General features: G+C 38.7%; 1 protein-coding gene across 1 annotated transcript in view; it reads left to right on the forward strand.

The window, feature by feature from the left end:
- The window catches only part of SMARCAD1 (SWI/SNF-related, matrix-associated actin-dependent regulator of chromatin, subfamily a, containing DEAD/H box 1), a 44,825-nt gene that overhangs the window by 20,857 nt on the left and 11,079 nt on the right, over nt 1-12,889 (forward strand). Inside the window, exons 9-13 of the mRNA XM_056855476.1 lie at nt 2,099-2,493; nt 8,821-9,023; nt 9,658-9,748; nt 11,333-11,432; nt 11,736-11,795. Of these exons, the coding sequence (XP_056711454.1) occupies nt 2,099-2,493; nt 8,821-9,023; nt 9,658-9,748; nt 11,333-11,432; nt 11,736-11,795 (849 nt within the window). The remainder of the gene's footprint in view (nt 1-2,098; nt 2,494-8,820; nt 9,024-9,657; nt 9,749-11,332; nt 11,433-11,735; nt 11,796-12,889) is intronic.

Genomic DNA, 12,889 nt, shown 5'->3' on the forward strand with positions numbered 1-12,889 from the left:
TTTGAGGGTCATTTCTACTTCAGTTTACATAATCTTTCATATATTGTCTCTGTTAGAGAGATGGCAGATACCACCAGCAGCTTCTTCACAGCTGTTTCTTTCAATGTAATATTTCTAGCTTTGATTTAAAAAAAATTGAATAAAGCATAAGAACGATTGTTGAATTCAGTTTTCCCATGTTTTCTAACTTTTCCAAAAATCTTGTGCTTACTAGATAGCAGTCAGTTTGGTGTATTCAAAGTTAGGAGGTTATGATTAAAAGTGCTGCTTTTTAGGAGTGCTGAAAAATGTTGGGGTATCTTCATAGTAAATGTATCCGCATATAACGTGGTGCTTCCAGATGAATGTCTTTATAATTATTGCCTTAGTGTATTGAAGAACATCTTTAGCCATGTGCAGGCATTTCCACGCTTGCGGTACATTGGTGCCTCCCCTTATGTTGTGTCAGAGGCCGCTCCTGAAGTCCCCCCCCCCCAGGTTTTGGTGACCTCTGGGTTTGCAGAACTCAACATGGAGAGCTTTGATTCTGCAGTGCTTTGTTTATCTAGCAATACAGCAGGACCTGAAACGGTTTGCAGTAAGTAACAGGGTGATTTTTCTCTCTCCTTGGAGCTGTTGATTTATTTATTTGCATAATATATTTTTATACATTTCTCAAGTGCAAATCCATGCCAAAGCGCACATGCGGCTTTATAGCAGCATGATTGAAATAGTAAGTGGGTACACCAAAAAACGTTGGAGGAAGGGGAATAAGTTTGAATACCTTAAATATACGTAGCTAGAAATTAGCTGTAGATAAGAGATGAACTCTGGAATTCTTTTAACAAATCACTTCATGAAATACAGTGCATTCAAAAGTGAATTTGAGGTCAAAGTAGTATGCAGGCTCACAAAAAAAAACCCTCCAAAACCTAGATACATTTTTGATTACTTTTCTTTGATAGCTGACTCCTTCTTTCTCCCCTCCAATTCCTGTCTATTCTGAAAGCAAGTTGTCAAAGCAGGGGAGTTGCTGTTTAAAAAATTTAAGTCAGAAGTTTTCTCAAGCTTTTTTTTTTTTTTTTTTATCCTAGTGCTGGCGGTTTGTCATGAAATATACTTCAGTAATTGTTTCTCTTAAAAACACAGGAACTCACTTAACTGCTATTTTATGTATTGTGTGATTGACCCTGGGACACGCCAGCACATAACTGATAGCGAGAATAACTTTGCTTGACTTAAAGCGATGTGCGGTTGCAAGTCTGTTAATTGTCTGCCCTGCATTTCAGTTACCTCCATAGAAGTCTATCTTTAATATAATTCATTCAGCAATTGGTGAGACTGCTAATCTGACTTTTCCTTCTCTTGGCTGAAATGCAAGGCCCGCTTGCAGTGGATCAGCTCCGAAAAGGCATTCACTGCTTTTCACTGAATTCTTGTTATAAAGTTGGATTCTAAAATTCTGCCCTATGAAAAATGCTACGGCTGAGAACCAATGGAATATAAAAGTGTTTTAAAGTAAATGTTAAAAATGGCATGCACATATAAAAGCCATTGCTGCTTAAAAAATTACAGGGCTATGATGCCTTTAAAAATGTATGGAGATTGATTTGCTAATTCAGGAATATGTTCTATCCTTGCTGATTGAATATCATTGTGTGATCACTGTGTTAAAATACATTGAGATGCTGAATAACTTCTTATGCTTAATCTGTCGACAAAAGTTCTTGGAGACAAGATAGAAGATTTACATAAAAATTGTTTTTTCCTAAATAACAGCTAGTTAATAACACTCCGATCTAGCCAGATAAGAGATACAGTGGGAACTTGGGACCAAATGTATTCTCTGCTCAGGATTACTGATAATAATACTTAGGTTTTTAAATGGGGTTTTGCAATGTTCTGTTGCGATTTTCTTCTCATTAAGCGATTCAGTATGATTTTGGGAAAACTGCCAAAGAATAACAAAATGTTTCAGTGTGAGCAAATCAAAATGTATTCCAGAAGATAGACATGGTTATTTTGTAGTCGTCCCTCCTCCTTGTTCTTTTGTTTTCTACGTCATTTCTCTGTATCTTTTAAATATATATGTATATATATATATGTATTGTATACACAGATACACAGTATCCCTCCAAAAGTGAAGTTTCAAACGGAAAGGGGGTCCCAGCGGTTACCACCAGCTATCACCAAAACAGCACCGACATAAAGTTCAAACAGAAAACCTCCACAAAATCTCAGAACGGTTTCAGGAAAAAGGACAGAAAGAGAAAAATTTGGAGTACCAAAAAGGACTCGCAAGATTCAGAATGCGAGTCGGCTTCAGAAGCTGGGAGCTCCCTTGATGAGGACTACGGCGGTGGGGAGGAAGTGATGGAAGATGGTTACAAAGCTAAAATACTTAGCTTCTTGCAAGATTCTTCCCTGGGCGAACTCACTTTGATCCCACAGTGTTCCCAAAAAAAGGCTCAGAGGATAATAGAGCTCCGTCCCTTTAATAGCTGGGAAGCTCTGGTAAGTCTGTATTCCTTTTTCCCCCTCATAAATATCCACAGCATGCAATGCAGTCAAGGATATCTTAAATCCAAGCATGCATAGATGGGTGGCCTTTTCCTGATTAGGCTAAAATACTATGCTCATTCTAAGCCAATAGCATTTCAAATAGTGTCAGATGACCTAATTTTGAATGAATTAAGGGGTGATTTTCCTGCAAAACCCAAGCTGATTGGCTTGCAATACTGTCACTCACTGTTTAGCTCTGAAACTTGGTTCATTTCACCGCAGAAGAAGAATTCAGAGCTTTCATTTGGGGAAGCTGCTGTCTGTTAGCCTGTTCTGATCTGCTGTTATCTGAGAAACCTTTCAGAAGGCAAGAATGTGGCAGAATTTCTTGCTGCATCTGATTCAGAGAATCGGCAACCAACTTCCACGGTTGCTCCATGATTGAAGATGCCAGCATGGATACTTTATGCTTATTGTTTGGAGAAATTTTTCATCGTCTTCTTTTGTTCCTCCTTTAAATCATTATCCTCAGTACTTATTATTAAGCCTGGTAATGCTAACTAAGCAACATGGCCATTTTAAGGTATGCTGTGATTTTTTAAAAATTTTTCAAAAATAAAGCATCGGGAAGCCTTAAAATGTTAATGAAAAGAGAAACTATAGCTACTGGTGAGTATTTGGTGCACCATCCCAAATTTCTGTATTGTGTTTTTCCAAATGTTTTAACTACTGTGTGCTTTAAGCTATGTATGCTCCAATAGAAGGATCAGCCCCTAGCTTGAACAAATGTGACTTTGTGATAAGGAATGTGTAATTATGCAAAAGAAACATTGTAGAATTCTAGTTCTACTTATGCGTGTTATTTTTGCTTCGGCGTGGGGTTTTAGAGAAGTAGAAGAAAATAGGCCCTTTTATCCAGGTATCTGTTACTTTTCTCTTTAAAAATATTTCTTGGGGGTTAGGGGTGGGAGGGAGACGTGGAAGCAGCAGTTTTAAATTGATAAAAACATACAGATAATATATTTATGCATTCTCATCATTCTGTGCTACTTGGTGGCCATTTCATCATATAAGATGTAAGGTGGCTTGGTCAAATTTTGAAAGAAAAATAGAAGTTTGTGTATATTTTAAAGCGTGTACGTGAAAAACGCAGAAGTATAGCTTTATAGGGACGCCGCTGTAGAGACGGTTTTGCCTGAAGCCTTTGACTTCAAATTGAACATCTGCTGCTTTTCTAAACATGTTGAGCTTTGCCTAAACGGATTCTTTGCAAAAGTATTCGCTACAGGGCTGCCCTCCAATGAAACAGTTTTTATAAAATTAAGTTGTGTGGGCCTGTTTGGATTCAAAATCCCTTTAATAAAAGGTGCCTTTGTCAGCATTCAAAGATGTGTATAATTGCTGTAACTACATGCCCAGGTTTTAATATAATGTAGCAAATTAAAGTCTTTAACAGGCGTGTTTTTTTTTTTAAAGATGTAGCTTCTTGCTTGTGTTTCAACTTGTGTTTAAGAAACAAAAGTATTGGGATTTTTTGGCAACCAAACTGCAAGATGGTATTTTGCTCAATGTTCTAGTTATTTTGTAAAATCTCCAAAGAGAAGAGGAGTTCAATCAGTTTTCAATAGGGATGTGTTATAGAAACATTTAATTTTGTTTTGCTGTGACTTTCTCTTATTTACTAAGAAATTGGCAGCTTGTGCCCAGTGTTCAAAGAATTTTATAAATAGTCCCTCATACTGTAGAAATACCAATAGCAAAAAATCCAACAAAGCAGAATGAAAACTAATGGATAATTCATCCATACGGGGTTTTAGTTATATGATAAACAGTTCAGCTATAATAACGGGCAACTTGTACAGTTAAATACTGATTATAGAATATTCTGGACAAAAATCTCAAGTTGCATAACGATTTTCATGCAAGCTATTCATATAGCTGAAGGGTGGGGATCCTACGATTCCAAGCACATTTTCCTTTGGAGAACAAGGCTCCTCACCTACCAACCTTTCCATACGTAGCCACCCCAGCTGCTCTTGAGTGTTAGGGGATCCTCAGAAACAGAACATGATATGAAAAAAATTGTGCATGCTCCCCTGACCCAACACAAGCAAAAGTACCTTCAGTTACTGAAGTACCATAAGCTGGACTGTAGATCAATCAAAGTGTCTATATCTGAAATTATTCATAAAGCAATGATTTAGCAGGAAATCTGCAGAAATGCGAGAGCCAGCATGGTGTAGTGGTTAAGAGCGATGGACTCTGATCTGGAGAACCAAGTTCGATTCCCCACTCCTCACATGAAGCCTGCTGGGTGACCTTGGGCCAGTCACAGTTCTCTCAGAACTCTCTCAGCCCACACAGAGTCAGGCAATGGCAAACCACATCTGAACGTGTCTTGCCTTGAAAACCCTACTGGGTCGCCATAGGTCGGCTGTGACTTGACTGCACACACACATGCATGCAGAAATGCACCTTCTTAATGAATGGGAAAGTCATTAGCATTGAAAAGTTCATTTTGGCTGCTTATAGCTCTGAGAAAAAGAGAATGTTGTGATTTAAAGCTTTTTCAAACCGGTGGTTGTCAAGGACAGGGCAGTGGGACTTCATGAAATTAAAATTTTTAATACTGGACCTGGCGTGTTTTTAGATTTAGAAAAAGCATGGTTTGAAACAAATTTACCTTGAATATTTAATGCTACAGTAGCTTAAATGACATTTCCGCTGTACGATAGGTAGTGCTTTTCATAAAGATGTGATAAAATATGCAGTACCTTTTTCTTAGGGAAACCTACATGCAGGAATCAATTTTTGGTAATTTGTGAAACATTGGGTAAAATAAAAAGTCTGCTGAAAGCTATTACATTGCAGTAGTATAACTATGTTTGAAATAAATGGAAATTAGTTAAGTTGAGGATTTTCATCCCAAGTCTTCTGACACCCACACAACCTTCTGAAAATAAAAGGTTTAATCCAGCCACCATCATGTGCTTTTTAGACTGAGTGATTTTATTGGAGTAAAGTTTGGCCGCAACTCAGCCATAGTTGTATATTTCAACTCCCATTAATTTAACTTTGGCTGGAATACAGTATACCTAACAGATGGAACAGTATAAGCCTGAACTGTTGGTATATGAACTGGCTATAACCTATTAAATAATAGGTAATAATATTGCTTGAGTTGGAAAGCAGCTGAATGTGATGTTCTTGTTGCAACTTGGAAGCAGATGTTAACAATCTGACATGGAAAAAACGGGTGGTTTTTTTATAACAGGTGGCCTCATTTGGGGTGTAAAGATTACCAGATATATCTTCATTGTTTAAAGATTACTAGATATATCTTCATGCCAACCTGAGCTTTAAGGCATTTAGAATAATTATTGAAATTTTCTAATCTCTTTTATTAAAAACCATTGTGGTTAAGATAAAAATAAAAACAACGAACTCCATCTTGTGGTTCATAGTTGATTCAACATTTACAAAACATTTGAGAATGTAAAGTTTACTTTCTAATATATTCACCGGAACGGTCAGATCAAAACAATATATCCAGATAGTGGGATAAATGTATGAAATGTTTGTTTTCAAGTAGTGCAAAGAATCATAGAAATCATAGAGTTGGAAGGGACCACCAGGGTCATCTAGTCCAACCCCCTGCAAAATGCAGGAAATTCCAAACTACCTCCCTTCCACGATGCTTAACGATAGAATCACAGAGTTGGAAAGGACCACCAGGGTCATCTAGTCCAACCCTCTGCACAATGCAGGAAAATCACAACTACCTCCCCACCCACACTCCCAGTGACCCCTACTCCATGCCCAGAAGATGGCCAAGATGCCCTCCCTCTCATCATCTGCCTAAAGTAATAGAATTGGCATTTCTGATAGATGGCCATCTAGCCTCTGCTTAAAATCCTCCAGGGAAGGATAGGTTTCACACTTACAGGGTAATTCACAGTTGCAGATTTAAGAGTAGCAGTTCTCTTACAAAGGAATGTCAAAGGGAGATGGTAGTGCTGGGTACCAGTGTGTTAACCATGGTTAATGCTTATCCGGATTTGTTTTTAAAATCTGTTTCCAGACCTGGTTATGAGTGAACCATGGCTTAATGTTGGTTCAGGATATGTTGGCATCATAGTGGAGGATGGGGGAAGGTTCCCTGAGACAGGGTGAGCTATTGCATGGCCCATTCCAATCCCATAAGCAGTTCTGTCAATTTTCTGTCTGTAGTTTGCACATTCAGGACTCCTCTGTTCTCAAAGGCATACATAAGAACTAGATGAATGGGAGAAGGGGCTGCTAAAAGTATGGATATGTGTGACCACAGCCAAAATACTACTGAAATGATTTCCCTGCTTTTGCTTTCTATCTTTGTTTAAGAAGAATTGCAATCTTCCCTCCCTTCAAATTCATCTTCAGCTCTCACTACTTCTGCAGACATTTTCCCCAGACAAGCTTTCATTCACCTTTTAATTTTTTTTTTTCTGTAAGCTTCTCCCTTTCCTGTCTTCACTGTTCTGTGAAGCATGTCGTTTTAGTGTACTGTAGCTGGCTAGCACAATTTTGGTACAAAATGAAGGTGTACCTTGTAATTTGTAAAAAAAATTGGAAATGTATTTACTGGATTAAGCCAAGCAAGTGAAGCTACATCCTGGCAAAGCAAAATAAAATAAACAAAAAAGACTGTTGATCATATCCATTATGTGTGAAATTAAGTCGTACAAAGATAGGGCATAAAAAATAATAGACTTTCTCAGTAGTTGGGACAACAAAAGACTCTTAAAGCCTGGGATCAGAAAAAAATTAGCCTATTTTGAATTCTGGTTCTTGTTTCTTTGTACCACTTCCCTGTCTAAACAAGTGAGAAGGGCGGTTCGCTGATGCTGGAGGCAGCAGTCTCAGAACAGCAGCCAGGATTCTGACAACCATTGTCCATGCTGATTATGTTGGCTATGAAAGGGTATTTCCTTTTCCAGTGTGGAAGGCCAGGGAAGATCATAACTGCTTGTTAACCTGTCTTGTGAAAATCGTTGGAGGTCTCTGGGCTTACTAAAAGATCGGAACAGTTTCGGGAGGGCGGCCATGTTGGTGTACAGTAGCAGAGCTAGATTCGAATCCAGTAGCACCCTAGAAACCAACAAGATTTTGGGGGTATATGCTTCCAAGATCTCAAGCAGATCGGGAAAGGTTTGCGCTACTTTTTGTGTTTAATTGTGGGAAGCTACTGTATCATGTTAGTATTTCGGAGTGAAGATTCAAGCGTAAGCCTCCCTTACAGTTCTTGCCCCTCTAGCTAACCTGTGCGATGATATCCAAAGAGCACATTAGTAGTAGGAAACTAAACATTATCTATTAAACGAAATTATGTGTAGATACAAAAATCAAAATTATCTCATTTTGTCAGTATGCAGTACAAATAGTGTATTTTTTGTTTGTCACTTTAAGGTTATTTTTGTTGGTAAATATTGAGTTAGTTCCGATAGTGCACACCTGTAAAATAAATAAAACAAAATAACAGCAAAATTACCTACAAGCAATTGGGACACGCTTTTGCTTTTGTATTGAGAGTGAGTGCCCTCTGCTGTCGAAACGCGGGTTCTCATTCCTAAGGAAATTATCTAGGTTAAAAGCTATGCTGACATTAAGAAGTTTTAACTGTCTTGGAGTCATATGAGCTGGTTCCCTCTAAGAAGACATGAGCTTCCTTGACTGAAACTCCAATCCAGATGTATGTAGTGTAGCCAGGAGAACAGAGGTCATTATGCTATTAAGATTTCATTTGAATGAAAATAAAGCTAAGTTGGCAAGCCTTGGGGAGGGGCCGTGGCTCAGTGGTAGAGCCTCTGCTTGGCATGCAGAAGGTCCCAGGTTCAATCCCTTGCATCTCCAGTTAAAGGGAGTAGGCAAGTAGGTGATGTGAAAGGTCTCTGCCTGAGACCTTGGAGAGCCGCTGCCGATCCGAGTAGACAGTACTGACTTTGATGGACTTTGATTCAGTAGAAGGCAGCTTCATGTGTTCAAGCATACCCCACTGCTGTTCACTTTTCTGATACAAGTGATTTGTTGCCATTCATTCCTATGGGGATAAAATAAGCCCCTGCTTGGTCCTTGCCTCTTATGCTAGCTGGGCTAGCATCTGCTAATGAGAATCCTGTGGGTGCAGCCCCCTTCAGTTGTACCGGTTGGTCTTCTCCTTGTGAGCATTTGGGTACCATGCAGCATGTTAGAAGAATTACTAAGGAGAGGCTTTCATATTAAACTACACTTGAATTTCTTCTGGCTTAGCTTTATTTTGTATTTTTAGGAAACTTTTGCCTGTTGTCTTTTCCCTCTTAATAGTTTACAAAAATGTGCAACACCAAGGGGCTGTCAGAAGATATTATATGGAACTGCAAAACACTACTAAGGGAGAGGGTAGTCGTGTTGAAACTTATGAACAAATGTGAAGAGATCTCAAACAAACTGACCAAGCAAGTAACGAGGATCACCGGAGACAGTGGCGGTGGATGGAACATAGATCAGCCTTCCATTTTGAATACAAGGTTAGTAGAATTACTCTTTAGGAGATCTTCTCTTTTACAGAAAAGGATTTCTGGAAGCAAAACCCGGCTCATCAAAATCTAAATAAGGTTAGCCGACACCTAGCATCAGCTTCATGCTTATTGTCGAGAGGTAGCCCATATGCATCAAGTCTTAAATAGTGACTTCAGAATTCTACACACACACCTGTTCAAAGATGTACTGGATTGCCTAGCATTACTTTTCCCCTAACCTTTGGATAGGCTCTACTCAGTTGTAATGACAAGGTGCTTTTTAGTTTTAAATTGGTGTGCTTCTGTGGTTATATCAGCGAGTTTATTGTAGCCAGGAGAGCCTCATGGTGTAGTGGTTAAGAGCGGTGGTTTGAAGCAGTGTCCCCACTCCTCCACATGAGCGGCGGAGGCTAATCTGGTGAACTGGATTTGTTTCCCCACTCCTACACACAAAGCCAGCTGGGTGACTTTGGGCCAGTCACACACTCTCAGCCCCACCCACCTCACAGGGTGTCTGTTGTGGGGAGGGGAAGGGAAGGTGATTGTAAGCCGGTTTGAGTCTCCCTTAAGTGGTAGAGAAAGTCGGCAAATAAAAACCAACTCCTCTTCTTCTTCTTCTTTAGTGTGCTTTTTTATTTTTCAGCATGGAGCTGAAGCCATATCAGAAGATTGGCTTGAATTGGCTAGCACTGTTACATAAACATTCACTAAATGGTATTCTAGCTGATGAAATGGTGAGTTGAAATATTGTTTTTTTTTAAGGTTACTATTATGACTTATCTTCTTTTTGACAGAGTAATTGATAAATGCCTGGTAATTGCTGGGTGAATGATATAGAGTTGGCATTAATTACCAAAGACTGCAATGTACTGCAGTCCACAGATGGAAGGAGATATACGAGTAAGGGTGTTCCTTAGTGTATGTGTTTGTGCTACTCAGTAACAGCTAGGGAGGTGAGACTAACCTTCTCTTCAGCTATTTGGTAGTTTTGACAGCTGAAGCAGCAAAAATTAATGAGTAGGGAAGCAGCGGAGTCACTAAGTGTGCATGTGTGCAGTTAAAACTTCCTCACTGGAGGAAAGATATTGATCTTTGTGGTAGGATGGCTTGTCTCAGCAATTAATTTGACATCTTCACTGTTCCATGGCCTTCTGAATGCAAGAAGAAGTGTGTGTGTTGAGGGGGCAGCAGCTGTCTACAGTATATGGGAGCTGAGTCAGATTGAAAAAGAAAAATATAGAGGAGAAGATACATAGGCCAAATAGCTCAAACACCCCTCTGCTATCTCATGAATTAGAGAAGAGGGTTAAGATCCAGCTTGGATGCTACTTTTTTAGTTTGGTTTCCAAAATACCATACACCAGGCTTGCAAGTGAAGGAATGGGGCAGGGCGGTGGGCTATAGCTGCCTATTAGGACCTGAGGACCAAAGAGTATGGGACAAGGGCAAGCTTCCAACACATCTGGTTGGGAAGGTGTCATAGATAAGGAGACATTTAAGCCTTGAGGTGGTATTAAGTGTTTAAAGGGCTTATAATGGTGTAAAGGTGAATTTAATGTTTAATTTCAAGTATTTGTTGCAGAGCCCTGACCTGGATAGCCCAGGCTAGCCTGATCTTAGTAGATTTCAGAAACTGAGCAGGGTCAACCCTGGCAAGTATTTGGATGGGAGACCTCCAAGGAATACCAGGGTTATGATGTGGAGGCAGGCAATGGCAAACCACCTCTGAATGTGTCTTGCCTTGAAAACCCCACCAGGGGTTGCCCTAAGTTAGATGTGACTTGATGGCAAAAAGCTGTTGCAGAGCAGAATGTAATATGGTACTTTTGATGTGGTTCCCTTCTACTCCCTGTTTTTCAATCAGGCATTTTATGTTTTCAAAACATGTGTAGTCCACCATTCAGTTAGCCCAAGAGAGCTTTCAATCATCATGACCATAAGGTCAGAAAAATGTAGTTATTAACATCACAAAACCCAGGGACAGCTAATTGCTAGACAGTTTGAGTCCTAGCTAGGAAGAAGTTATCTTGTTTTTTAAAAAAGGCCCTTTGAAAGAGGGCTTCAATGAAAGGCTTTCAGAATTGAGCCATATAAACAGCCTCCAAAAGACTGTTCAGTAATGCTGGGTCAGCAATTGAACAAGCCCAGGAACATCAGAGGCAGAAAATGCCACAGAGCTTGTGCTTGTTGGTGAGGAGGAAAGGACTGAGACAGAATGAGAAGCTCAATTAAACAGTGAGGAGCTAACCCACAGCATCACTATTTTTAAAGCAGTTGTCTTTGTCTTTTTTCCTTAAAATATTCCTGTTTTTACCTAGGGTTTAGGAAAAACGATTCAAGCAATTGCATTCCTTGCTTATCTTTACCAAGCGGGCAACGTAGGTCCGCATTTGATTGTCGTGCCAGCATCAACAATTGGTGAGTAAATTATTTCATTAATTATCACTTATAATTAATATTCTGTCCTCCCTGCAAAGAACTCAGAACTCTCCATATGAGAGGGAGTGCCTGACCCACGGTTTGCCCAACTTGCTTCATGTCTGAGAAGTGTTTTGAATCCGAGTCTCCTTCAAACGAGTCCTCTCTGTTGTCTGTATTATCTTGTTTAGAGCCAGAATGATATTCTAGATCTGTAGCTGAGTAAAAAGCAAGTTAGACTAATACTGTGTTTACATGTATAGAATCTTTTCTGTAACAATTGTAAATGTCTGTTTTTAATAGATAACTGGGTAAGAGAAGTTAATCTGTGGTGTCCTGATCTCCAAATCTTATTTTATTATGGTAAGACATTTTTTTTTTGTATCAGGATAAAATAGTTCTGGAAATACAAACAATACGTTTGCTTGCAGGTACAACGAACCAAAACTTCAGTAAAGGTCATGAGAATTTTAAATAATGTGCATAATATAACAGTACAAACACTTAAAAAAAACTAAGCACATTATATGCTTGAACAAACAATAAAATCATTATAAACATTGAAGTGATATAATCACACCTTTCTTTAGACAGATATAGGCAATCCAGATTTGGGTTAATACTGGAAAAATAGTTTAAAACATAATTAATACTGATTACCAGTTTCCACTAATTGCTAATATTTCACATTTGCTGTTAATCAAGCCATCAGTTTCATAATTAACAACCCCCTCTTTTTGCAGCCATTCTCAGGTTAGACTGTTTTCCAGTATTCTATTTTATGCCGCTGTTCAAAATGTTCTAGCTGTAGTAAAATATTGCCTTTCTAAATTTGTAATAGTAAAAATCCGTGTTTAATAAAAGTCTTCCCATAGGCCTTGCTTCCCAAATACTTCAGTAACATCTTCTTTGCTGTTAACTGAAAAAATAACTGGCTGAGCTCTAACTCTACTTTGGATAAAACCTTGCTATTTTCTTTCCAGGTCAAACTTTTAAAATCACAGGAACGTGTTCTGCATAAACTAAAGGATCAATTTTACTACAGCAGACTGAATCCATGAGTGGTTGTGACAAAAGGGTCCCTAAAGGGGTTTTTCCTTTCCCCCCCTATACAATCTAGACTACTGTGCATTACACCATTAATCACTGCTTAGAACCAGCTCTCCTCCTACAAACCAAAATAAAATATAGAAGAATTCATTATAAAAATTCAGCTGCTCAGCATTAAGGGCCTATTCAGAAATGAGAGTCCATTTCCTACCGATAAATACTTCCTTCACCAAAACAAATCAACCTGCTTTTATTGTGCAGAACATCCTGTATAGAGCATGGTCCCAAATCTGTTCTAGCTTAAAGAAAACAATATTTTACATTTATTATAACTGCATTTAATCAAACATATTGTAACATAAATAAATTATTGTACATTTTAAAGATTACCATTGCACAGCCATTCA

The sequence above is a fragment of the Euleptes europaea genome, chromosome 9, assembly GCF_029931775.1.
Source record: "Euleptes europaea isolate rEulEur1 chromosome 9, rEulEur1.hap1, whole genome shotgun sequence".
Classification (NCBI taxonomy): domain Eukaryota; kingdom Metazoa; phylum Chordata; class Lepidosauria; order Squamata; family Sphaerodactylidae; genus Euleptes; species Euleptes europaea.